Here is a 21,946-nt window from a genome sequence, read left to right as displayed (position 1 = left end):
CAGCGTTGTCTAAGTAGAAAGCCGCCGCTGTCCCAATGTACTTCCAGGTGAATGTCGTTTGCACCGCTACTCCTTTGGCGTGGAGTGCTGGGTACCGGATAGTGGACGCTTTGAATGATCCGAGGCTCTCACGTTGATACCGTGAAGGTAAGAACTAGATATACACCAGAACTTGGACCGAGTAAGAGGGATGCTAACAACGGACAGCGCAAGCCACTGGACCAGGCAGCAGCAGGCAAGGGAAGCGTAAACTGGCTAGGCCTATTTGGGAGTGTAAATCAACATGGGAGATGACGACCACGAAACGAACAAACCAAATACCGCGATAGAGGTGCACCTGCATACGACCATGGCAATGACAGCAGGAGTCGGACCGCAACGCACATCTGCGTGCAGTGGTGCGGGCCAGGCTGTCTTTCAGCCCTACAGCGGGCCAGTGCATCTGCCCCACATTCGCGTAACCGGCGATCATGTGCGATTTGCTTGCTGTTGCTCTTCCACACAACAACAATACCGTTGTAGACTCCACCAACATCCTTTACCTGCAGTCCCCGATGTAATTCTGGCACCCTGATCATCGGCGACATGCCTACGCAACTGGCGCACCCATCCCCGAAGCGAAAGCGCGATCAACACCCGCCTGTCCCTCTGCTCAACACGGCCCTCGCCCTGCGTCCCGCATCAGCACCGCCACGAAGCAGCCCCGCGCCCTCATCAGGTCCTGATAGCCCACGAAATGTAGTCGCAGATCAGCTGCGAGGTATGAACCTCGCTGCACTCGCGGCAATACCCATGTCCCCGCTCACGCCAACCGACGATGTGATACGCAAGAAGCCGAAGCTCGATGCCATGAGGGTAGACAGTGGAACTGCATCAGATACATATACCATACGCGAGAAATTCAACAGCTATACAAACGGGGAAGACTTGGATACTGTCGCTGTGACGACTGAGCTGGACCTCTCTCGGGTGATACCAGAGACCCCTCAGGCGTCGCAACCCCGCTTGTTGCCAGATATCGCTTCTTTTGCCCAACACACCAGCTTCGTCTCATCGCCTATATCCACGACCCTGCAGTCGCATGCAGCTGCAAAGCAGAAGTCGCGCGCGCAAAACCCCTCTTCTTCGCAACCCCGCCCTCGGGCTAGATCGCCGTCGCCCTCAATGTCGGCTCTCACGTGGCGAGATAGCGAGATCACGGGACACTTGGTCGATCCTTCGACTGACCCAGATGATGACGGTACTGGACTCAACGGGATTGGCTTCAAGCCTACACCAGCATTAGCCTATGCGAGGTCGCAGAAGCGGCGACAACAGTTGACCGAATGGAAACTACGTGAGACTCGCGAGGCGAGAGCGAAACGTAGTGAGAGACGGCGAAGGGGTGTGCGAGACACGCCTTCGCGGGAAGTGACAGTTGAACGGGAAGTCATGCCCGTCAACAAGATCGAGACCACGAAGCGGACGGTCAAGTTTGCTGTATGAGCTGTCGAGGGGAAGTAATCGTAATTCCGGAGAAGTGTAATAAGGTGGGTAAGCCCAAACATGGATAATGACCATCTCACGATACTTATGATACGAGCCATGGGCAAGTACACGTTGGATTAGCGGCACGTTTGGAGTACGGTGTAACAAGGAATCCTTTCGGTTTACTATACGGTTAGCATCATTTTTCGGGCGTTTTGTTCACCCATAGCGTTAAGAAATCTACTCTCGATTACCTCTTACCGTTTTGCTGGGTGAATTGGCCGCAACATGACTATCGGGCACAGCGCGGCCTTGAAGATCGACCTCGGGAGTGTGCCTAGGTATCGAGCTCAAGCACGTGTCAACGCGAACCCCTGCGCGTCGTCCGGTCCTCATCTGTCGCATTTACTGAATAAGACTGAATACGCGAATTCGCAATGGATAATCACATGTGAATAATCCCTTACTCACATCGTCTTGTTGCACAAGTACAATGTTCTATTCAGGTGCTTATTCGTAGCTGCCGCTGGCTGATCCATGCCGCGTCACCATCATCACCGCTGCCGCGCCCTTCCATACCAACCTTCGTCCTTCGCACCACCATGACCTGCGACATGACTTGAACCTGACGACGCTTCTTCATTCCTCACACTTGATTTAGAGCATACATATAAGCGGCACGGCCTTTTTGAAGGAGTAAACATGATGACGCGATGGTTGCGCCTTGCCTCGGTGCTACCTTCTGCACTTGCTCTCACACCCAATGATCCGGCTCACCACGTAAAGCAGGTAGCAATCATAGGTGAGTCCATAACCCCCGAAAGATCTATCACAAATGCTGACTCCGAGAAGGTGCAGGTGCAGGTGGCTCATCCGCTGCATACCATCTCGCGCAATATGCCGCCGAAGCAGGCATCCCTACAAACATCACCGTCTTCGAACGCAACGACTTTGTCGGCGGCCGCACAACGACTGTGAACCCATGGAACGATCCGACGATATCCGTAGAGCTGGGCGGCAGCATCTTTGTACAGAGCAATCGAATAATGGTGAAAGCCAAGGAGGAATTCAACTTATCTACTGCTGGAGCACGAGATCTCGCAGCGCAAATGGAAATGCCTGATTTAGGCATTTGGAATGGACAGGAATTCGTCGTAGTGACGAAAGCTGGTGATACTTGGTGGGACAAGGCGAAGCTACTGTGGAGATATGGCGCTGCGCCGCTTTGGACCAACAGGCTGATGAAGAGTGCCGTGGGCAAGTTCTTCGAGATGTATGATGAACCGGTGTTTCCGTGGAAGAGCTTGAGTGACGCCGTCGAGCGTGTGGGCTTGTTGGAAGCCACTGGAGTGACAGGGGAACAGTACCTCAGGACGAATGGAATCGGGGAAGCGTTCTCCAGAGAGATTATCCAGGCCAGCACTCGGGTCAACTACGCCTCGAACTTGCCTTATATTCACGGATTGGAGACAATGGTTTGCATGGCAACAAATGGAGCAATGCAGATTGAAGGAGGCAACTGGCAGATCTTTGCGCACATGCTGAAAACCTCTCGCGCCAATGTCCACCTCAACACTTCTATCGCCCAGATCTCGAAGCAGCACGATGGCAGCTATGAAGTTACCACAAGTACCGGCCACACATCGGTCTTCGACGATGTCATCCTCGCATCCCCTCTTCAGTATTCGGATCTTGTTATCGAACCTGCGCCACAGCACATTCCCGATGAGATCCCCTATGCGAAACTGTACACTACACTATTCGCGTCGCCTTTCCGATTGGACCAAGAAGCTTTCAACCTTGGGCCTGAGACACCCGTACCGCAATACGTTCTTACCACGCTACCCCCGTCTGAGGTCCCGGTGGATGGTGTCGGGTCGCCCAATTTCTTCAGCATATCCATATCCGATGCTGGTATTAACCCAGGATCTTCCCCGCTTCGGTTGGAATACATCTACAAGATCTTCTCACCCGCCCGTGTGAACGCCACCTTCCTCTCGCGCGTCCTTGGCCAACATGTCTCGAACGAGGAAGCCGAACACGGGGACGTGAATGGCACGGTGAGCTGGATACACCACAAACTATGGTACTCATACCCACGGGAATACCCACGCATAACATTTGAGGAGATCAAGCTAGACGACGGACTGTGGTATACCAGCGGAATCGAGAGCTTTATCAGCACCATGGAGACGAGTGCATTGAGTGGGAAAAACGTTGCTAGACTGATCAGGGATGAATGGGTTGCCCAGGGCGTTGATGACAGTTATGCGAACGCTCGGAAAGATGGCACCGACGAAGAGCTGTATCAACAGGAGCTATGAGGATTGCGTCTTCCGAGCACTATGGCAAGCCACGTGGTTTGAACTTTAAAAGACTTGCATGAACATTGCTACGCGAGTCTGCCCCCATTACTGATTAAGCGGTCACTTCGGCGAGGTAGCAGCACAGACGCTACGCTTCAGGCTTGTTGGTATTCGGAAGAGCGGCATTAGTCTCTTGCTCTGCATTTGGCGAAGCTACTCTTCAGTCTAGCCACGTTTGACATCCTTGGGGGGATTCTTCGACACTGATTTGAGATGGCACGATCATTCCAGTCCAATCGGCTTGGATACCGTTGTGGAACATCTGGGACGCTAAGGAATTCGAGATCTCGAAGCTACGTCAACCACGTGAGATTAGCGAGGACCCGCCGTCTTGTTTAGCCCGGCGTGGAGTACTGGCCCTGGATAAATGGTTTTCGAGAATTCCTCCCTTGACATGCACGTCTTGCTTGATCACATCGATATCTCGCAAAGTACTAGATGCAATTCACGTTAATGCACTCTTCCCCTTCATTATGTTCATGAGCCCACTAGGCTAACAGCGAGCCATCCAATCAGACTTATATTGTGCTCGGATGTAAATGAGTCAAGGAAGCTAAGACTTCACCCGCAGTCTGACTTTCTGGCCTACGAGTGGCGTTGGCGTCAGGCGTGCTGTTCTACCCCTAGGAAGCGAAAGGCGATCCCCCGGACGTGCTTCCGTCGCAGTCATCAAACTTCCGAACCCAGCACTGACCGTTGTGCATACGAAGTACGACAGTCTCTTGGCCCCAACAGGATCAGAGGCCTGGCTAGCCAGGACTATGGGTACAAGGTTCGATGGCGCACTTTCCAGCCCCGACGCACTTGGGTGCGGATTCTGCGGTAAAGGGTCAATTGCACATGGGATTTCCTACTTCTCGCTGTAGTACCCAGAGCCGGGTTCGTGAGGTTGATCGTGGCCATTCTTTCTCATTTCATCATCCGTAATATTCTACCTTTTTTTTACTTCTCTCTTTCCTCATATCTGGTCACTTGGACGTGCAACAACCTTTTCTGGCGAGGCTAAAGATACGACACGATACCGAGACCATGGAAGGTCACGTCCTTGCCAACGCGCTGGTGCCGCGAGTGGGACAGATAATCAGTGTCATGCTGGAGATCATTACTTTTGGTGCACTAACTGTTTGTATAAGTAGGTTTCCAACTTCTAACGCTACTTCAAAAGAACGAGAATGCTAACAAGATGTGACAGTGCGACGAACTCAGTCCATCACGAAGTGGATGGCACTGCCTTTGGCCACGATATGTATGTGCAACCCAACGCACGCTCTCGGGGGATTTAGTGCGCATCATCCTAACAGAATGGACCAGTAATCATCATCATATATTGCGACTCGGCGTTGTTCGTTTTTGCCACAGCAATTATGCTTCACGGGGTTGGCATCAATTCCTCACCGCAGGCCTGTGAAAGCGGGGTCTTCTTGTGTAAGTCTACGATACCGGATTGCGTGAACCGGAGACTAATTCTTGCACAGGTTTGCTATGTTACATGACGACGAAGATCCTGACATACTATTTCCTTGTTGAGAAAGCTGTGAGTACAAGGCTCCTCTTTCTTCTCTTGTTCGAGCTGTTACTGATTGGTTTTAGTATGTCGTTCGGGGGAGTCAAAAGCCTCGCTTGAAGACTAAGCTGTGGCTTTTCAACTGCCTATTCATGCTACGTACGTTGCGACCAACAGGTCCAGAGAACCCGCGCTGATGATGCTAAAGTGCCGTATACCGTCTTGGTTGTCTTGAATTTCGTCTAGTAAGCCGCAAATTCCCACCCTTGCATCGAGAAAGAAGATCGAGTACTGACGCATCGTAGCCGAATAAGCTACATCGATGACGAGGGCGTATGCATTATTGGCATGCAGAGGATTGCCATGCTACCCTTGATCATTTTCGAGGTCGTTGTGAACGTACATCTCCCATTTTCCTACTCTGGTTCCTTCCGACACAGATGAAACTGACCGAACTCCAGATTTGCCTGACTGCTCTCTTCGTTGTTCCCCTCCGCAGTCTCTACTCGTATCAAAACAACACAAACCCTACACTCCGTCGGATAGCCAAGCGCTCGCTCATGGGCTCCCTCGCCACCCTCACCACGTCCGTCGTCAACCTGACCGTCCTCATGATACTGCAAGGTGAACCATCCTGGATCTGCTTCATCTGCTGCAACGCCGATATTCTGTTCTGTTCGCTGGTGCTACATTGGGTCACATCCAAAGACAAGACGATGATGACTACCGACGCAACGAGCGGTACGGGAGGCGAAAACATTGGTTCAAGACACGGCACAACATCACACCAAAGGCGGCAAAGCAAGTTGATATACGGAGACAACACAGAAGAAAAGCTGCGCAGTGAAATCATCACCATCAAGGGCATGGCCGACGTGTCGCCGACCGGCGGCAACAGCATCAGCATCAGCAGCAGCAGAACCAACAGCGGCGCAAACTCCCGAAGACCCAGCCTCAACGTTTTCCCTTGCTCAATCAACACACACAATCCACATCACAACAACCGTCCGCAGACTTCACCACGTTTAGTGCTTTCGAGCGTCACAACGGAATGCAAATCCTCGTCCCCGCCCAGCAAATTCCGCGCCCCAAGTCGCGGCATGTATCGCACACCCACACGAGAGGAGTTCGGGGATGAGGTCGAGTTGAACAATATCAGGGTGCAGACTATCCATACGAGGGAGGTGGAGATTGATGAGGAGGGGAGGGAGCGGACGGGCAGTGTGAGGAGTGAGGGAGATGAGTGGGTTGGTCATGAGCGGAGGGTCATTGGGGACGGTGTAGTTTGATCTTCAATGGATGTCGCCAGTGGCAAGCTTGCCTGGATGCTTTGGATGTCATGGCCGTTTGGTTTTATGCGTGTTTTATACCTCTTGTTTGGATGTTGTGGGCGGGGTTTGGAACGGCACGTGTATATAGTCGCATTTGATGCACTAGGAATGTCATCGGGCTCTTGGGATTCAAAAATGATACATCATGGATTACAAGACTGGTGGCGCAAAGACCCGAGATTTGTATTACTAACTAGTGAAACAGCAATAAGAAGATAAAACAATTAACTCCATAACATGTAGAGACCTTCATCAAAATATGCAGCTTCATCATCGTCCACCAAGCATGAACAACCAATGAAACTACCACAGCCTCAGCTCAGGCCGCAAATTTGACCCTCCTCTTCTTCACCCGCCCAGTCAATACTCTTTCCACATCGCGTTCTAGCTCCTGTGCATGTACCTCGTGACCGACAATATCTTGCATGTATGCCAACACGTCGTCGGTGACCTGCAAAGAAAGGCTGAGGAGGGCCAGAATGCTGCTGCGGAGTTTTGCAGCTGAGATCTTGTCTTCTGTATTGTCCTCTTCGATATGCGCTAGCGGCTCGTTATCGCTGTCCGTGTCGGGCACCGGCTCCTCGATGGATCTTGTAGATGTTCTGTCTTTGTGTTTGCGGGACGCCGTGGGAGACGCTGCATGGGCGTTTGCTGTCTGAATTGATATATTGTCGTCGTCTGGTAGAGTGATTGGACTTGTAGCTTTGCCTAGCTGTGACTCGTTCATGTGAGAGTCATTCCGCGTTCTTTTTCCATGAATGATGTTCTTGGGGTCCATTGGGTCGCTGGTGATGATTTTAGATAAATCGGGAGAATCATCCCGATGTCCCCAGCCCTTCATAAGCCGATTGCTTGTTGGTTTCGGGGCCGCCTTGCCCTTTATTGGAGGCTTTGTAACTTTTCGCTGGGTGTCGTTGTGAGGCGTAGCGCAGACTATCTTGCTGTGGCTGGACTTTGCCATGATGATGTGCGGTGTTCAATAGAATCGATCACTGAGATATGAACTTCAATTGAGAGAGTTAAGAAAGAAGGTTTTGTGCGTAAGTCATTGTTCGCTGGTGGATGGGTTTTGAAGATACTTGACTGTATGAGTCGAGCGAGGAGTGTGGAGCGGTACATGGGCGCTTCTGGGCACGAGTCTTTCCATTGTGTGACACCAACACAAGTCACGAGGCACTCTGACTGTTTACTAGCGGAACAGAAATGATTGCATGACTGTCATGGTGTGCGTCTGTCGTCGAACCCTGCAATGAAACCCCATCCACATTTGCACCGTGCTGCACAATTGTGCCATGGTAACGTGACATTGGTTTTCTTGTATACAAACTCCTTATTTCTTCGCGGCCGGTTTCGCAGGTGTCGACGCAGGCGCTTTCGCAGGTGGTGTCTTGGTGGCATCGGTCGGTTTTCCTGGCGGCTTGCCCTGGCTGCTGATAAGATCGAGAAGATGGTCTTCCGTCTGCTTGCCCTGTCCAGGAGTTAGCCAAAATATTCGTAGTATACTCTCTCAGCCTCCTTCTCATTGACGTACCTTCTCGGCATCAGTCTCAGCATCCCACCCTCGTCCGAACTTTGTTCTGAAAGCCGCCAATTTTCCAGCCTCATCCTCCTCGACATTCAGTAGTTTGTGTGAACTCGGATTCCATAGCGGAGAGTTCCGTTGGTCCTTTGCGCTCTTGTATACGGGCTGTGGATTTGTGGTTCGTAGGGTGAAGGAGCTGCCGTCAGAGAGGGTGACGAGTTGGGTGAAGGTGTAGGGTCGCTTGGGTCGGCGGAGAAGCGTCGCGTGTCGTACTTGGTTCGTCTGGCGTACTTGAGGCTGTATCGATTGTCGGAGGACGCGCAGTGCGCCCATTGAGGGTATTGGAGACGCCATAGTGACTTGTGCTGGGGTCGAGTGTTGAAGTTCGCGAGGAAAGTTGCGGCGAAGAGGCGGAGGTCAGCCTTGGCCGATCTAACATTTCCATCTTCAACCCGCGCACTTCGTCATTCGCACCGAATTGCCCTCCAACAGTCGCATCTTCTCGAAACATAGCGCGCTCCTGCCCCTCGGCGCATGAGGTCAAGCCGGAAGATTTTACTCTGAACATGGCGCTCTCGCAGCGCCCGGCTTCGCGCTTTTTCGCAGCCTTCTACAGATGGAATCAACATACTCGTTAGTACCTCAGTGCGCATTGGTACATATATACTGAATATCCTCTTAGAACGGTCAAGACCATGTGCAATTGCCTCTCAATACCCTCGTCGCGATACAAATCCCCGCAACGGCATCTGCGCCCCACGCTACTATAACACGACTCGTCTGCTGCAACAACAAAGTCACTCCCCGTCGCAATCGCATGAGGAAGAAGCGATAGGAGCTGGGGAGGAGAATTCAAAGATAACAGGAAGAGGAGGGGTACACATATTACGACCGGCAGAAAGTGTATCGGAGGATATAGCAAACACGCAGGAGCCCGTGGAAGAGCAAGATGCTGCCTTTGAGCTCTCTGAGGCGGAGCTGGGGGAAGAGCGACTCAAGAACTCGGTACGCAGAGTGATGCGTAACGTTCCGAGCTCGGTCGCAGTCCTCACGGTCAAAAGTATCGACCCCGATACTCAAAAACACGTTCCCATGGGCGTCGCCGTTTCTTCACTTAGCACCGTTACACTCGATCCGCCTACAATTTCCTTCAACATCAAACAACCGTCCAAGACCTTGGACGCTATCCGGGCAGCCAATGGCCTTTTTCGCGTTCATTACCCCTCCGCTGACAGAGGCGGTGCGAAAGTCGTCGATCTATTTTGTAGAGGGAACCATCCGGATGCCTACAATCTGCGATCAAAAGAGCTTAGACTCTATCAGCCTAAGCTCGATAAGCCTAGGCATCATTATGATCTTAGTAATATGCCTTCTCTTGCGCCGCAGGTATTGGGGGAACAAGTGTTGGCTGCGATGGAGTGCAAGGTCACCCATGAATTCCCCATCGCAGATCATGTTATCCTTGTCGCCAGAATCAACAGCATAGAGGAAAGGGCTTCCAAGGATCCAAGCATCATGTATATCAATGGTGGATACCGTAATCCTGCGGGCGAAAAGCTCTACACTCCTACAAGATCCACACAATCCGCAGCCGGTGAAGGCGTTTTCTCGGTATGGGATTATCCTTTGTTTCCCGGAGAAAGAGAAAGACAGGACTACATGGGGAAAATCAAGACCCTCATCAAAGACACCCCTGCCTTTTACGAAAAGCCATCTGCCGAGACCTTTAGGAACATCGAATCGAGTTTACCGTACGCTACAGGGAATTTCGGAATTGATCTAGAGATTCTTGTCGCGGAGTGCCGAAAAGAAATGGGTCTCCCTGCGCGCTTGCGTGCCGAAGCGGAAGGACGACAAGTCTTGAGTGACTTCTACGGGCCATTGACGCCGGCAATGAGGACACAGATTGTCGATCGAGCGAAAAGGCTCGTTGCGTTGGATGCGCGCTTTCTGTCTCAACATTACCGCACTCTCCTATACAGCTTGGGCGTCAACCCTAGTAGCAGAGATCTCCTACCAAGCGACATCATGGAGCCTCTACGAGCAGCAAACTTAGCACCACCTTTCGACCCCCGCCGAGGACATGTCAATGGCGGTATCGAGGATATCATAAAAGTGGAACAGCTTGAGTTCCACCTACGAGGTTATCTTCGGAACATGAAATACGAGGCTGCGTTGAAAATGCCCCTAGACGCGGCCATGGAAGCCATCAGTGAACGCAAATTAGCGGCTGTATATTTCAAAAAAGCACGAGCGCGCTTACTCACCCAGACCCATCCTCAACTATTCGATACTTCAGTCATCGACATCGCTGGCGAGGTGACACAAGTAGAAGCTCGTGTAGTTCTATGCCGCTTTATTAAAGCCCTACAGGTCGACTCTGAAGTGGGCCTTCGAAAGCACATCTTCCAAGACTGGCATGAGCTTTTGCGCCGAGTCGGCGTAAATCCTACCATCACGGGAGTGGATGTGGGCTTTCTTATGGGCAAGATCCAACATCTGTACTATTCGAACAAATCGTTCAGTGGGTTTTCTGGCGCCGTTGAAGAGATGCTGCGACCTTGGTTTGTTCAGCAAGTTAGCTGGGAAGACCTTGAGGAGCGCGTCAGAAGCTTTGTTCAGGAGACCCCACTGCGCGCTACAGGATGGTCAGGCAGAGACAGACTTGCCGCTATGGGCCTGCGCTGGGATGCCACAGTTGCGCTACCGAGCAACAATCCTTCTAAGCAGGCGGGTGAGAAACCGCTGAACCGAGGCGTTATTCTGGACACGCTCGTAGCAAAGGAGCTGAAGAGTTACTACGGCAGTGGCACTGAGGAAGAGAACCATGCCATCGCCAAGTACTTGAAGGAGACGTACAGCTTCGACATCACACACAGACCGATACAGTACGAACCCGCAGCGCCTACATATCAATCCTCGAGTGATGAGATGCAACAAGCTTTGAACGCAGCTCCGGTTACTGCTCGAGAAGAGGCACAATCTGAGCAGATCTTCTATACACCAGACAGCATAAGCTCTTCTCGCAGGGCAGGCGGGTCGCCAAAAGTTCGGCAGATAAAAGCAGATCGGTCGTTGAAGATTACACGGCCTACTTCAGAACCTCGTACCAAGCACGAAGGTAAAGGCAAGCAGCGCAAGGGTGGCCAAGGGTCGGCTGAGGGACGTTGGGGCACTTACTCTTTTATCGAAGGAAGGAATGAGTAACGTGTCATTGTATGTTCGGTATGTATACTAGAATTATCGTACATAATTCAGAGGAGACGAGGAATTCATATGCTTCAGGCCGAATTTCATCCTATTGCTTGTGTAGTACAAGGTCGTGATGTTGATGTTGATCTTGAGGGCGTGAATTTCAGAGCACGTGACTTCGGTCACGGATTAACCTTGGTCCGTGCAGCCTGAAGCTCGATCGCAATTTCCTAGTCGGAGCTTCCCCGCGAGTATCTTCGCGCCGCAGCAGCTATACCATATCCAATCGCCGATAGCATAATACCCATACAACTACTCCGAGTTATACTACTGCCCAGGTCGAAAAGCAGCAGTCATGAAGCTCGTCAGGTAGGCTAGCCCTCAACTTCTGCGAGACTTGCAACTAACGGCTTCGCGCAGGTTTCTTATGAAGTGCCAGAATGAGACGGTCACAGTCGAGCTCAAGAATGGTCAGTAAAGCCCATGCTTCCTTCTGTTTTCTACTCTCGTCGCGTTGTTGTCTGGCGACAGCAGCTCTGTTGCGAGCGCGTCTTCTTATGGTTGCGCAAGCACGCTTTTACATCGAAACCTTCAGCTACTTCCTGGAAACATGATCTGACAGGAGCGCAGGCACTATCGTAAACGGCACAATCACCTCCGTCTCACCGCTCATGAATGTCGCGCTCAGAGCCGTCAAGTACACGCCCAAGTCTCGCGACACCGTAGCCCTCGACACAATGACCGTCCGCGGTTCCACAATCCGTTACATCATCCTCCCCGATTCATTACCGCTCGACACACTTCTCATCGACGACGCGCCCAAGCCCAAGAACAAGGCAAGGAAAGAGGTCGGCGGTGGTGACCGTGGTGCAAGGGGCGGTGGCCGCGGAGGAGGCCGTGGACGTGGTGGAGGTGGTCGCGGAAGAGGCGGCGGTGGCAGGGGACGCGGACGGGGTTTCTAGGTGCAGAAAAAGACAACAGAGATTGAAGGCCAAGAAGATCACCCGCAGATGCGCATCACGGCGTCGCAAGAGGGCAGGGAATTGCGCTATGAAATTTGGAAGATTGAGATTATGGATTACTGCACACGACACCAAAGTTTGACGCGCAGTAGGATCATTGTTGGATCAGCTGCACGTACAGGAACAGTCCAACATGTGTGGCGGTCAAACACAAGGGTTGGTGCAAAGGTCGCGCCTCGAGAGAAGAATGATACCACATTGAATCGCAACACTTTACGGTCTTTTGCGAATCTCCGATTTTCTTTGCTATACAAACGTTCCCAGGCTACTTACAAAGCTAGATACGAATCGCCCGCGATAACCGACTACTCCGCATCATACGGTGCAACAGGTGCCGTATCATTGACCTGAATCCCACCCCTCTTCTTCTCGTTACTGTCATGGAACGGCAATTTCCATCCACCCTCTCCCTCCGGCGTACTCAACCACAACCTCATCAAGTGCCTCCTTGGTGCCGGTGGCGCATAGTCTTTGTACGCTGTTCTGGCGTGGAATATATGGTTGTTGGACAGGAACTGGATATCGCCCACGTCCAGAATCATGTGCAGCGAATGCTTTTGGCATGTCTCCTCGAGAATGGTAATGGCGCGCTCTTGGGCGTCGGAAAGAGCGGGGATGAGACCTGCGTCCGAGAAACGGGTCAAGGAACGGACAAAGTAGGGGTCGAATCTGTTGACGGTTCTGTCAGTCTGAAATTCTGAGGACTTTGTGGTTCTTCGGGCGCTTGCTTACTTGCTGTAGACCCTTGGATTCTCTCCCGTCTCGAGGTAGAAAACGGCGGTTTTGATCCATTCCTTCTGTCCCACGCTTGTCTCGCCTTTGCGGTCAAAGTACCAGATAGGTTGGGTGAGCAATTCGGCAACATCAGGGTGGTATTTCTGAAGATCATTCCACACTTCATGGCTACTGACCTGTACACGCAACCAGTTAGCAAAACCGCATACTTCTGGAGATGTCTTGCGAACTCGGGAAATCGCAACATGACTTACAAGATCAGACTCTCCACCCTCCAACGCCTTAGCCACGCACAACAGCCCCACCAGATCTGAATCATCGGCATGGAAGAACTGCCGGGCATTTGTCCGATAAATCCGTACTTTATCGATCGCCGTGGCATCTTCACCCAGATCCTTCACATGTCCAAGCACATGACCCCGACTATTCTGACTCACAAAGTAACCCAGATACGTTCCGAGACCCATGTACGCAACAGCAGATTTCTGGTTTTCCCACTGCTCAACAGGCATACCTTTAAAGAGAATGAATCCCTTTCCATCGATCAATTCTTTCCGCAACGGCTCAAGAAACTTTGAGAAGTTGGGAAGTGGGAATAGATCTTTAGTGATGCCTGTCAAGGGTGTTCCAGAGGCGATGAAGGCATCTGCTGCTTCGCTCATCTCGCGCACTTCGTCGGCGGAGAAGATGTGCGTCCAGCGTTCGGGGTTGGATGCGTAGTCTGTTTTGCTCCATGCTGTTGGGCCGGTTATTTCTTTGGGGAAGGCAGAGTAGGGTTGTAAGAGGGAGTAGATGGGCTCGTGTTGGCCTGATGTGCGTATTCCATCTGGGAAGATGGATTTGGGTGCTTTCTTTGTGGCTGTAGTGGTTGGGTCGGGGAGTGTGTGTGATGCACTAGGCGAGGGAGAAGTGAGTGCTGGCGCCATTCTGGTGAAGGTTCTCGAGCCAATTGGACGGCAGGAGCTCGGTCTCGAAATGGACAAGTGGGATTATGAAGAGCTGGGTATGTGTGTCTCTTCAATTCCTCGAATGGATGTGATCAAGAGTGTTACACAAAAGCCGTTGAAAACACGTAAAAGCAGGATTAATTTGTCTATATATACTTTTACTTCCATCGATCCCTGCCTTCCTAAGCCTCGTCTCCCCCTCATCCCCTCATTCTGATGTTATCGCATCATATCTGAATCCATGTTGTTGTTTGCGATCATTTAGCCCCAAATGGCGTGCTCGCACGGCATCCCAGGACCAAGTTGACGCAAGCCCCGCTCCTACCTCCCATGTCTCAAACGTAATCCTTTCTTGGCTTTTTGCATCCGGATCGCTGCTCATCATTGTTGATCAGAAATTGGCAGTGGGCAAGGGTCATGATTTTATGAGCTGATAAGATTGTTACAAGGATTGGTTGATGTATGTACGTCGGGATAAACAAGACGCGAAGTGGACGAATGGAGGACCTTTACCCCACTTAGTCGCTCCAGACGCCTCTAAATGCTACAGGGCAGGAAAAGCCCGGGAATTCGATATCAAAACCCATGCGGAGTAAGACCGAGGACGCCGCGCGCCCCGATTCCGCACACATGCCCAAGACAAGAACGCCGTACAGATCGATCGCCATCATACAGCGATTTCACATGCCCTTCAGAAACTCTCCAAACATTCCTCAACAACAGCCTCCAACATACCCAATGTATAGAATCTTGCAACATTGCCGTACACATTCATCTTCCTCTTGATCTCCTGCTTGTTTTTCGTAGCTACCCATTCGCCTGCGCAAGCACAGTGTTCCATAAACTCGTTGCTGCGTAGCCTCTTGCACTTGCCGCACTTCAGATCTTGCGTACACCATTCGAGTACCATCTTCTGCACTTCGCCGACGAGTTGTTCTTCGATGCGTCGCTTGTCGTAAGTCGACTCGCAGTTGTCGCACTTCCATTTGGGAAGGACGGGAGCGGCATCACTGTCGGGAAGAACGACCGGAAGAAGAGAAGAGTCGCGGCAGAGGTCCAGGTCGCGTGAAGATGTGCAATCATCACAGATAACGCCTCGAACGACGAGGGCGGCACTGGGGTTGGTGAAGCTAGCTTCCGTGCTGAACTCGCGAATGTCGAATAGATTCAGCAACTCCTTTCGTAGCGCACGCGCTTCAAGCGAGATAGCACGATCCAGACTAAGCACTTGCATGATGCTCTTGACGAGTTGCAAGACCGGATTCGTGAGCTTGAGATGCGAGCCCGGAAGTTCGGGGAAGACGTAGTCGGATGCGAAGAGTGGATCCAAGACCTCTGCGTGTTGCTTCTTAGCGAAAACGTTCATCTGTTTCGACAGAGGTCTAGTGAATTGCTTGGGTAGGATCTGCGTTTGCTCGTTCGGATCGACAGTCAGTGGTCGAAGCGGGATCTGTGTGACTCTAGGTGTCGAGCCGTCTTCAGTGATTCCAGGGCGTTTCCGTGCGTGCATGAGTTCTATGAACTCTACGACCCAATCGTTGAAGGTCGGCTGGAACTTCGGCGGCAAAAACTGTGCAAGCTGCCAACACATGATGTTCTCAACCGGCTGTGTCTCATCCTCGGTCACTTCGTTGCATCCTTTGCCTCCGTAGTTGAACTCGTCGTACCAGACTAGGTAATCCCAGTACTCTTTGATCTCAAGCTCCATGAACTGAAAGAGCGGCTTCGACTTGATGGTCTTGATGATGTATTGACTGTACGCATAAGCGTTACCCACTTCGGCTTTGGTTGTTTGGAGAAGCAGGCGGTTCGGGCTAGCAAACACGATGTGTGAACCAACACGCTTGAAGTCCGTCATCAGTTGCTGTAGCGTCTTCTTCGACATCATCTGGACATAGTAGTGCAGTGCGCGGTCGTAGAGGAACGATCCCGGACTGCTGACCCAGCGGACGAGATGTTGGACCATGACATCGGCCATACTAAAGCCGTGCCCGGCTTGAACAGCTTCAACCCACCATGCCTTTACCATCTCTCGGAGGACTGTGATACCGGCGCCCGCAAAAGCGTTGTCTGACACGATGACGTGGGAGCCGTCGCCCGTAGAATCATAAGATGGGTTGAAGGAAACAGAGTCTGCGCCCTCAAGCTCGTTGACCAGAGACGAAGACAGGATGGTGTTGATAGCGAGGTTACGAAGGTTGATGTCGATGCATACTGACGAGTATGTACCTGGATTGTTTACCGACGGCATGTCCACCGTCTCCAGGGGCCCAAGAATGTCATCCTTCTCGTACCCAGCGTGATCTGGCTTCGCCTGACCAGACCACCAGAGTATCACTCGTTCCTTCTGCAGGCGTCGTGCATATGCGATGTCGATCAGGAAGCGTGGGTCGTTGCTCTCAAGGTTGCAGAGCGGGACGTCTCCATAGCGAGCAAGCTCCAGCAGATGAGCAACCCAGGACCCAAGATCAAGATAGTGGCCTACTAGTCGCCTGGCAATGAACGCCTGCCAGCCGAGTGGTGGTAGTTGCTTATCAGTCTCATCAGGGTGAAGCGGTAAGATGGGTAGTTCCTTAAGGATAGGAATGTCGTGGGAGAGAAGAGCCTGGTTTGGCGACTGCATGACCACAATCATGGGCCCGCTTTCGTCTGCCTTCATCTTTTTGACAATGTCCCCGACCTCAAGAAGGGCCTTCCGCTTTGTAGTCACCATCGTTGTCTTGAAATGAATGTCATCCTGGTACTCGATCATAGTCTGCCACGGTTCGCCATTGCTGTCTTCCATCCGTCGTTGCAGTGCATCCCGGTAGATGCGGTCGACGTTAGGCATACCCTGAGAATCCTTGGACTTGTTCTGGATGACAATGTGCGCCTCATTCTTTGATGTTGAGAAGATACCGTAGATGTTGCGGTCTCCGCTGCTGACGTGATAGAGGTATAGATAGTTGAACGGTGCCTCAGCCAGGTATGGCTCTTTTGTCGGCACCTTTCGCAGTGCCGACAGATCGAAACCTTGTTCAAGACCCTTTCCGAGCACACCCTTCTGCGACTCGTCGAATGTGCAGGTACTACCCAGCTCAAGTATGGCTCGTATATTGAGTGGCACATGCTTCTCGTATACGCCTTCGACACTGGAATGGTTGAACAATGCTGAAATACTGTTTGCTTCCTGGACGTATGTCTCTTCCGACATCTGGAGCTTGAACAGATGGATCGATGGATGCCCGTTCGGCAGAGAATGGTTGACGACCTTCTCCACAGAGCACCCACTAATCGAGACATCTGGAAGATCTTCACTCCTCAGGTTCAGATACAATTGTCGAGGCACGATGATCTTGAGGGCGTGTATCTTCTTGTCGATCAGAACAAAAGCTCTGACCTCGCCTGGCGTCTCGGTCGGTCGCAGCTGAACAAGCTGCCATGTACTGATGTACAAAGATTGAGCCTGGTTCCTGAAAAAGCTACCGATCGCATCGGACGCATCGACAGCCTTCTCTCCGAACAGTTGTCGTCTGCGCTTCCGTGCTTCTCGCTGAATCTTCCACTTCTGTTTCTGGTACATCAACCATCCGGAATAGTCCTTATCGATGCTTGGCATGACTTTGGGAAGTGCGGCGTATGGGTCGACAATAGGTACTGCAGGCTCGGGCTCCTTGCGCTTCGCCACCATCTTAGTGACTATGCCCTTCTTCATCTGGGATTGATTCTGCGTTAGCTTTGCAGAGCCGAAGTCTTCGAAATCCCCAGACAGCTTGTTGTTCGCAACGTTGGCGTCGCCGTTGGTTAACACCTTTTTGCTGAACATATCCGTCATCTTTGTCTGTTGGAGCTTGTCCTCCTTCTGACGGATCCTGCGGTCGAGCCAGTCAGGATGCGGCACCCTGGGAACGGGGTTTCGGACTTTCTGGTATGCTGCAGGGATGGTAATGAGCTTTTGGATGACAGATGCCAGACGTTCGCGGTAATAATCCCAGTCAAGGATAGAACGAAGGTCCATCTCTCCAGGATCGTCTCGCAACCATTTCCTCAAGAAGTACCTTTTGACAGTTTCCTCTGCCGAAAAGATCGCCAAAGGAACGGCACGTTCAGTGACGGGAGCGTTCCTGGGCGTCTTGGAGATGATGTACTTGCAGTTTAGACCCTTGTCTTTCACCATCTGTTCGCCCAAAAACTCAGCGAGACGTTTGGCAGTTGTGATAGCAGTAGACTTTTGCGCTCCATACTCCTCCAACGTCTTCGTCATACTCTTGTTCTCCACAATGAGATCGATGAGCTCTTCATCTGCCAGTGTCGCTCCACGAGTGTCGAGAATATCGAGCCATCGGTTGGCGACCTTCGCGACGGCTCCATACGTTTCTTCCAGTGTTGTACCTTCCAAGAAGAACTTGAAGATCTGAGCCTGGAAATTCTTGATGAGCTTTAGCTCACCACGACGCTTCACCTCAAAGCCCTTCAGTTCCGCCAAGCTACCGTCGTGGTTGAATACAGCATAACGCTTCTTCAAGTTCTTGTCCTCTTCCTTCGATGTCGGCAAGATCATGGCCTTGTACGGCCCATCAACTTCGAAGAAGATGGAGTTGTCGCTATGCTTCTCGTACCGGAAGGTTTCTGGGTCTACCAGTGTCTCGTACTGGTGGTTGGTGTACTGCGCGTGGACCAAGTGGTTCAACATTGTGCAAGGATACGAGATCGTCAGCTTCTTGCCGTTGCTGAGTTTGAAAGCAAAGTTTTCCGGAAAGGTCGCTGGTAGAATAGCCCAGATACCGTCGGTGTCAAGCTCCAGGGGTCGTCCAATGCGCTCGACTAGAGAGCGGGCCAACTGGATGATGCGAGCACCAGTCAAGCAAGTGACACCAGCCATCTCGAGGGAGTACCAACGGGATCCTTTTCGCATGACGTATCCGTAAAAGGAGTTAAGAATGACCTTGTGAGCCAACTGCATAGAGTCAAACAAAACAATCATCTTCTTTGCATCCTCAACTTCGGTAGCAGGAGCGCCGGCTGCCTTGAGTGCCTCCGTCTTGCCCTTCCAGACCTTCTGTTTGCCCTTGAAATCGTAACGTCGGTCACGGAAGCCACTGACGGTGTCGACGTAGAATGGATTCTCACGCTGACAGATGATGGCCTCTCGCTCGATTGTCGTAGCATCGTGAACCTTGTGGTAGATCTTCTTGGAGTAGTCGGTCAGACGCTTCCTAATCAGAGTAGCCTGTTCGTCTTCCGACAGTTCTTGGAATGTTCTCTTTGGCGAATTGGGAAATCTTCCAGGGAATTGCTCGTTTTCCAAAGCATTTCGGACCATGTTGTATTCGTCGCGTTTAGCTGGGAGGTACTCACCTCTCCAAGCCCATGGCATTCGGCGATCGCACGTCTTTCCTGGGCGGTTGAAGTCGCAAGCCGCGCAATTTGACTCGTCAATCATGGAATCGGGTTGCAAACGATTGGTTGTCATGATGTTCGGATACATAGATGCAACGTCCAAATGGTAGATGAGGGGTCGCTCATTACGATTCGGTGTAGTTTTGAGCTGCATGAGCTTCTCAACGATCTCGGCCTTGATCTCATCGTAGTTGACGACGTCCTCCATCTTCTTCTTCTCTTCAACCTCGATGCTGAACTTCAGCGCTGCATCGAGATCGTGGAGCAACTCATCAATAGCCGTAGGATCGACAGCGAAATTATATGCGATGTCGCTTCGGAACACGCCAGCTTCCAGCGCTTCGACGTGACCACCAACATAGGTCTCGGACTCCAGAAGATGGCCTTCCCAGAAAGCTTCCTTCGGCGCCTGATGCTTGTTCGGTAGGACGATGCCTTTCTGGTATGCCTGCACCATCAAAAGCATCTCGCAAAGGGTACCTGTACCCTTGCGCAGCGCGTCGTCTGGTCCGAGTGGTAGGATCTTGCACAGAGCGAAGATGAACGGGTGCACATACTTCATGTACAAGTAGTAAGTCGCGACAGCGTCGGAGACAGAGTACTCTGCAAGTGTTTGCGGTCGTTCAGCTGCATAAGGTGTCATGAGTTCCGGATCGAGCTCGTCGGGGTCGTATCCAAGCTTAGCCATAGTAACAGCCTTCAAACCACGACTTCCTTGAGGTAGGTAACTGTCTCGACTGACCCAAGAGAAGGCATCCATATGCGCACAATAGTCTGACTGATAGATGTCCTCGCTATTCTTTCTGAACCCAATTTCTTGATACATGTCGATACCCTGTACGCTAGCTCTTGCTTCGACGAACGGCCAATCGAAGAAGTCTCCGTTGTAGGTGACCATGACTGTCGGCTTAGCTTCCTTGATGTGTTCGAAGAAACGTTCCAGCAGCGCCTTCTCGTCCGGCTCGTTGAAGATCATGAACGGACCCTGGTATTCTGGTTTTGGTGTGTACTCGAAATCTGAAATGTCTTCTGATACGATTTCGCGGTTGGTGATGAGGAATCCCTGACCATCGATCATGTACGATATCATCATGATCTGATCGATAGCCGCGTCGGGAAATTTCAGCGGGAGCTTCGTTGTTTCGATATCGTAGGCCATGACGACGGGATCCGCTGGTGTAAGGCGGTCCTCTATGCACTTGATGCTTATTACGCCATGCTTGGCCTCGACAGTGTACCAATTTCCGATCCGAACGTCCTTGTCGATAGCCACTCGCACGTGGTAGGGAACATCGTATTCCCGAATGTCTAAAATGAAATCGCTCGCGTCAACGGTAGTCGTAAATCGTTTCTCGTATTCGTACTCGTCGTTATCAAAAAAGTCAAATGCGCCGTTGCCACTGTGTGCGTGTTAGCCATTGTATACGCAGAGGGGACGAGCTGGGCTCACTTTGCAACCTCGGCATATGTATCCATCGCATTGACGTTCTTCTTGTTCTTCTCTACCACTGGTGCGACCGCTTTCCTGACAGCCAAGAGGTCGTTTACGTTGGCAAATGTGAGTTGCAAGAACTTTCTCCGGTATCCTGTCAGATGATTTGGCATGCTCAGATCCTCCTTCTCGACCGTCTTGATCGACTTTATCAAGCCCTCGTACGATTTCTTGCAGTATTCTTCCACGTCTTGTTCCCTGCCCTTCTTGATCGCCAGCAGGAAGTATGGGTCGTATTCGAGCGTCGCTTTGAATGTGTCGCCTTCGTCGCCAATGAAGTAAAAGTCTACGCCGGCTCTGCCACCTGGTACGTCCTCGTCTTCTATTGTTGTCGAATGCATGTTGACGAGCCATCCCACTTTCTTCTTGCCTGAGTCGAAGCGTGCGAAGCCCATAGTCTCATCGATGCGGTGGGCGAGGCGCGTGGATTCGAGTTTCTCGTTTTGCGAGGTGCCCTCGCCGCTGCGGAGTGACGAGGCATCGACCGTCTTGGGTTTCCGTGGGCCGTAGGATGTGTTGCCCAACTTGCCCACCCGGCGGAAGGGCTGACCTGCGCGTCGTGGCGCCATGGTGTATGGTGGCAGAAGGTAAAAGAGTATTAAATTCTAAGTATGCAGGTCAGGGTATCATTGGGACAGTGAAAGAGCGAAAAGACGGGGTATCGACAATTGGCGGTGGGAGTGTCTTGTCGAGGGTCTCGCAGTCCTAAAGGGTGGATCGGCAAATGCTGGACGCGACGCGCGCGAGCGTGTTTTGCGCTTTCCCCGTCTGGGCAAATTGATTTTGGTGTGGCTGCGCACAGCCACACCCTGTCCCCGATCTCGTGGGATCATACATGCTGGATATTTTCGGGCCTATTCCGCATCCTGAGAAAGTGAACCAACTGCGACTCACCCTACCACGGTCGGAATACCAGCAACCAGCAACCACGACTACGAAAACTCTCCTCGAATCTCCAGTAGAGACAACGCGCGCGAATTTTGCCTCCC

At 51.8% G+C, this 21,946-nt stretch overlaps 9 protein-coding genes across 9 annotated transcripts; 5 read left to right on the top strand and 4 right to left on the bottom strand.

Moving 5' to 3' along the window:
• Positions 1-585: 585 nt before the first annotated feature.
• On the top strand, positions 586-1,485 carry J4E78_002271 (uncharacterized protein; the record flags this gene model as incomplete). Its single annotated transcript, XM_049362918.1, has 1 exon — positions 586-1,485. The coding sequence occupies one exon, from the start codon at positions 586-588 to the stop codon at positions 1,483-1,485; it is 900 nt and encodes a 299-aa protein (XP_049225510.1).
• Positions 1,486-2,169: 684 nt separating this feature from the next.
• Positions 2,170-3,791, top strand: J4E78_002270 (uncharacterized protein; the record flags this gene model as incomplete). Its single annotated transcript, XM_049362917.1, has 2 exons — positions 2,170-2,269; positions 2,320-3,791. 2 exons carry the CDS (start codon positions 2,170-2,172, stop codon positions 3,789-3,791), a joined length of 1,572 nt encoding a protein of 523 aa, XP_049225509.1.
• Positions 3,792-4,862: 1,071 nt separating this feature from the next.
• On the top strand, positions 4,863-6,626 carry J4E78_002269 (uncharacterized protein; the record flags this gene model as incomplete). Its single annotated transcript, XM_049362916.1, has 7 exons — positions 4,863-4,965; positions 5,026-5,079; positions 5,309-5,367; positions 5,424-5,496; positions 5,546-5,582; positions 5,643-5,736; positions 5,799-6,626. 7 exons carry the CDS (start codon positions 4,863-4,865, stop codon positions 6,624-6,626), a joined length of 1,248 nt encoding a protein of 415 aa, XP_049225508.1.
• A 361-nt stretch (positions 6,627-6,987) lies between these two features.
• On the bottom strand, positions 6,988-7,629 carry J4E78_002268 (uncharacterized protein; the record flags this gene model as incomplete). The annotated part of the gene is made up of 1 exon (XM_049362915.1): positions 6,988-7,629. One exon carries the CDS (start codon positions 7,627-7,629, stop codon positions 6,988-6,990), a length of 642 nt encoding a protein of 213 aa, XP_049225507.1.
• Positions 7,630-7,998: 369 nt separating this feature from the next.
• Positions 7,999-8,544, bottom strand: J4E78_002267 (uncharacterized protein; the record flags this gene model as incomplete). The annotated part of the gene is made up of 2 exons (XM_049362914.1): positions 7,999-8,136; positions 8,200-8,544. The coding sequence occupies 2 exons, from the start codon at positions 8,542-8,544 to the stop codon at positions 7,999-8,001; spliced, it is 483 nt and encodes a 160-aa protein (XP_049225506.1).
• Positions 8,545-9,555: 1,011 nt separating this feature from the next.
• On the top strand, positions 9,556-11,397 carry J4E78_002266 (uncharacterized protein; the record flags this gene model as incomplete). Its single annotated transcript, XM_049362913.1, has 1 exon — positions 9,556-11,397. The coding sequence occupies one exon, from the start codon at positions 9,556-9,558 to the stop codon at positions 11,395-11,397; it is 1,842 nt and encodes a 613-aa protein (XP_049225505.1).
• A 340-nt stretch (positions 11,398-11,737) lies between these two features.
• Positions 11,738-12,344, top strand: SMD1 (mRNA splicing protein smd1; the record flags this gene model as incomplete). The annotated part of the gene is made up of 3 exons (XM_049362912.1): positions 11,738-11,751; positions 11,803-11,852; positions 12,013-12,344. The coding sequence occupies 3 exons, from the start codon at positions 11,738-11,740 to the stop codon at positions 12,342-12,344; spliced, it is 396 nt and encodes a 131-aa protein (XP_049225504.1).
• Positions 12,345-12,709: 365 nt separating this feature from the next.
• Positions 12,710-14,065, bottom strand: J4E78_002264 (uncharacterized protein; the record flags this gene model as incomplete). The annotated part of the gene is made up of 3 exons (XM_049362911.1): positions 12,710-13,073; positions 13,137-13,315; positions 13,394-14,065. The coding sequence occupies 3 exons, from the start codon at positions 14,063-14,065 to the stop codon at positions 12,710-12,712; spliced, it is 1,215 nt and encodes a 404-aa protein (XP_049225503.1).
• Positions 14,066-14,777: 712 nt separating this feature from the next.
• POL2 (DNA polymerase epsilon catalytic subunit) lies at positions 14,778-21,526 on the bottom strand (the record flags this gene model as incomplete). Its single annotated transcript, XM_049362910.1, has 2 exons — positions 14,778-20,865; positions 20,916-21,526. The coding sequence occupies 2 exons, from the start codon at positions 21,524-21,526 to the stop codon at positions 14,778-14,780; spliced, it is 6,699 nt and encodes a 2,232-aa protein (XP_049225502.1).
• Between the last annotated feature and the right edge of the window lie 420 nt (positions 21,527-21,946).

This window comes from Alternaria triticimaculans (assembly GCF_023758025.1).
Source record: "Alternaria triticimaculans strain BMP 0046 chromosome Unknown scaffold_2, whole genome shotgun sequence".
Classification (NCBI taxonomy): Eukaryota; Fungi; Ascomycota; class Dothideomycetes; order Pleosporales; family Pleosporaceae; genus Alternaria; species Alternaria triticimaculans.
This window is presented reverse-complemented; position numbering and strand designations above follow the sequence as displayed.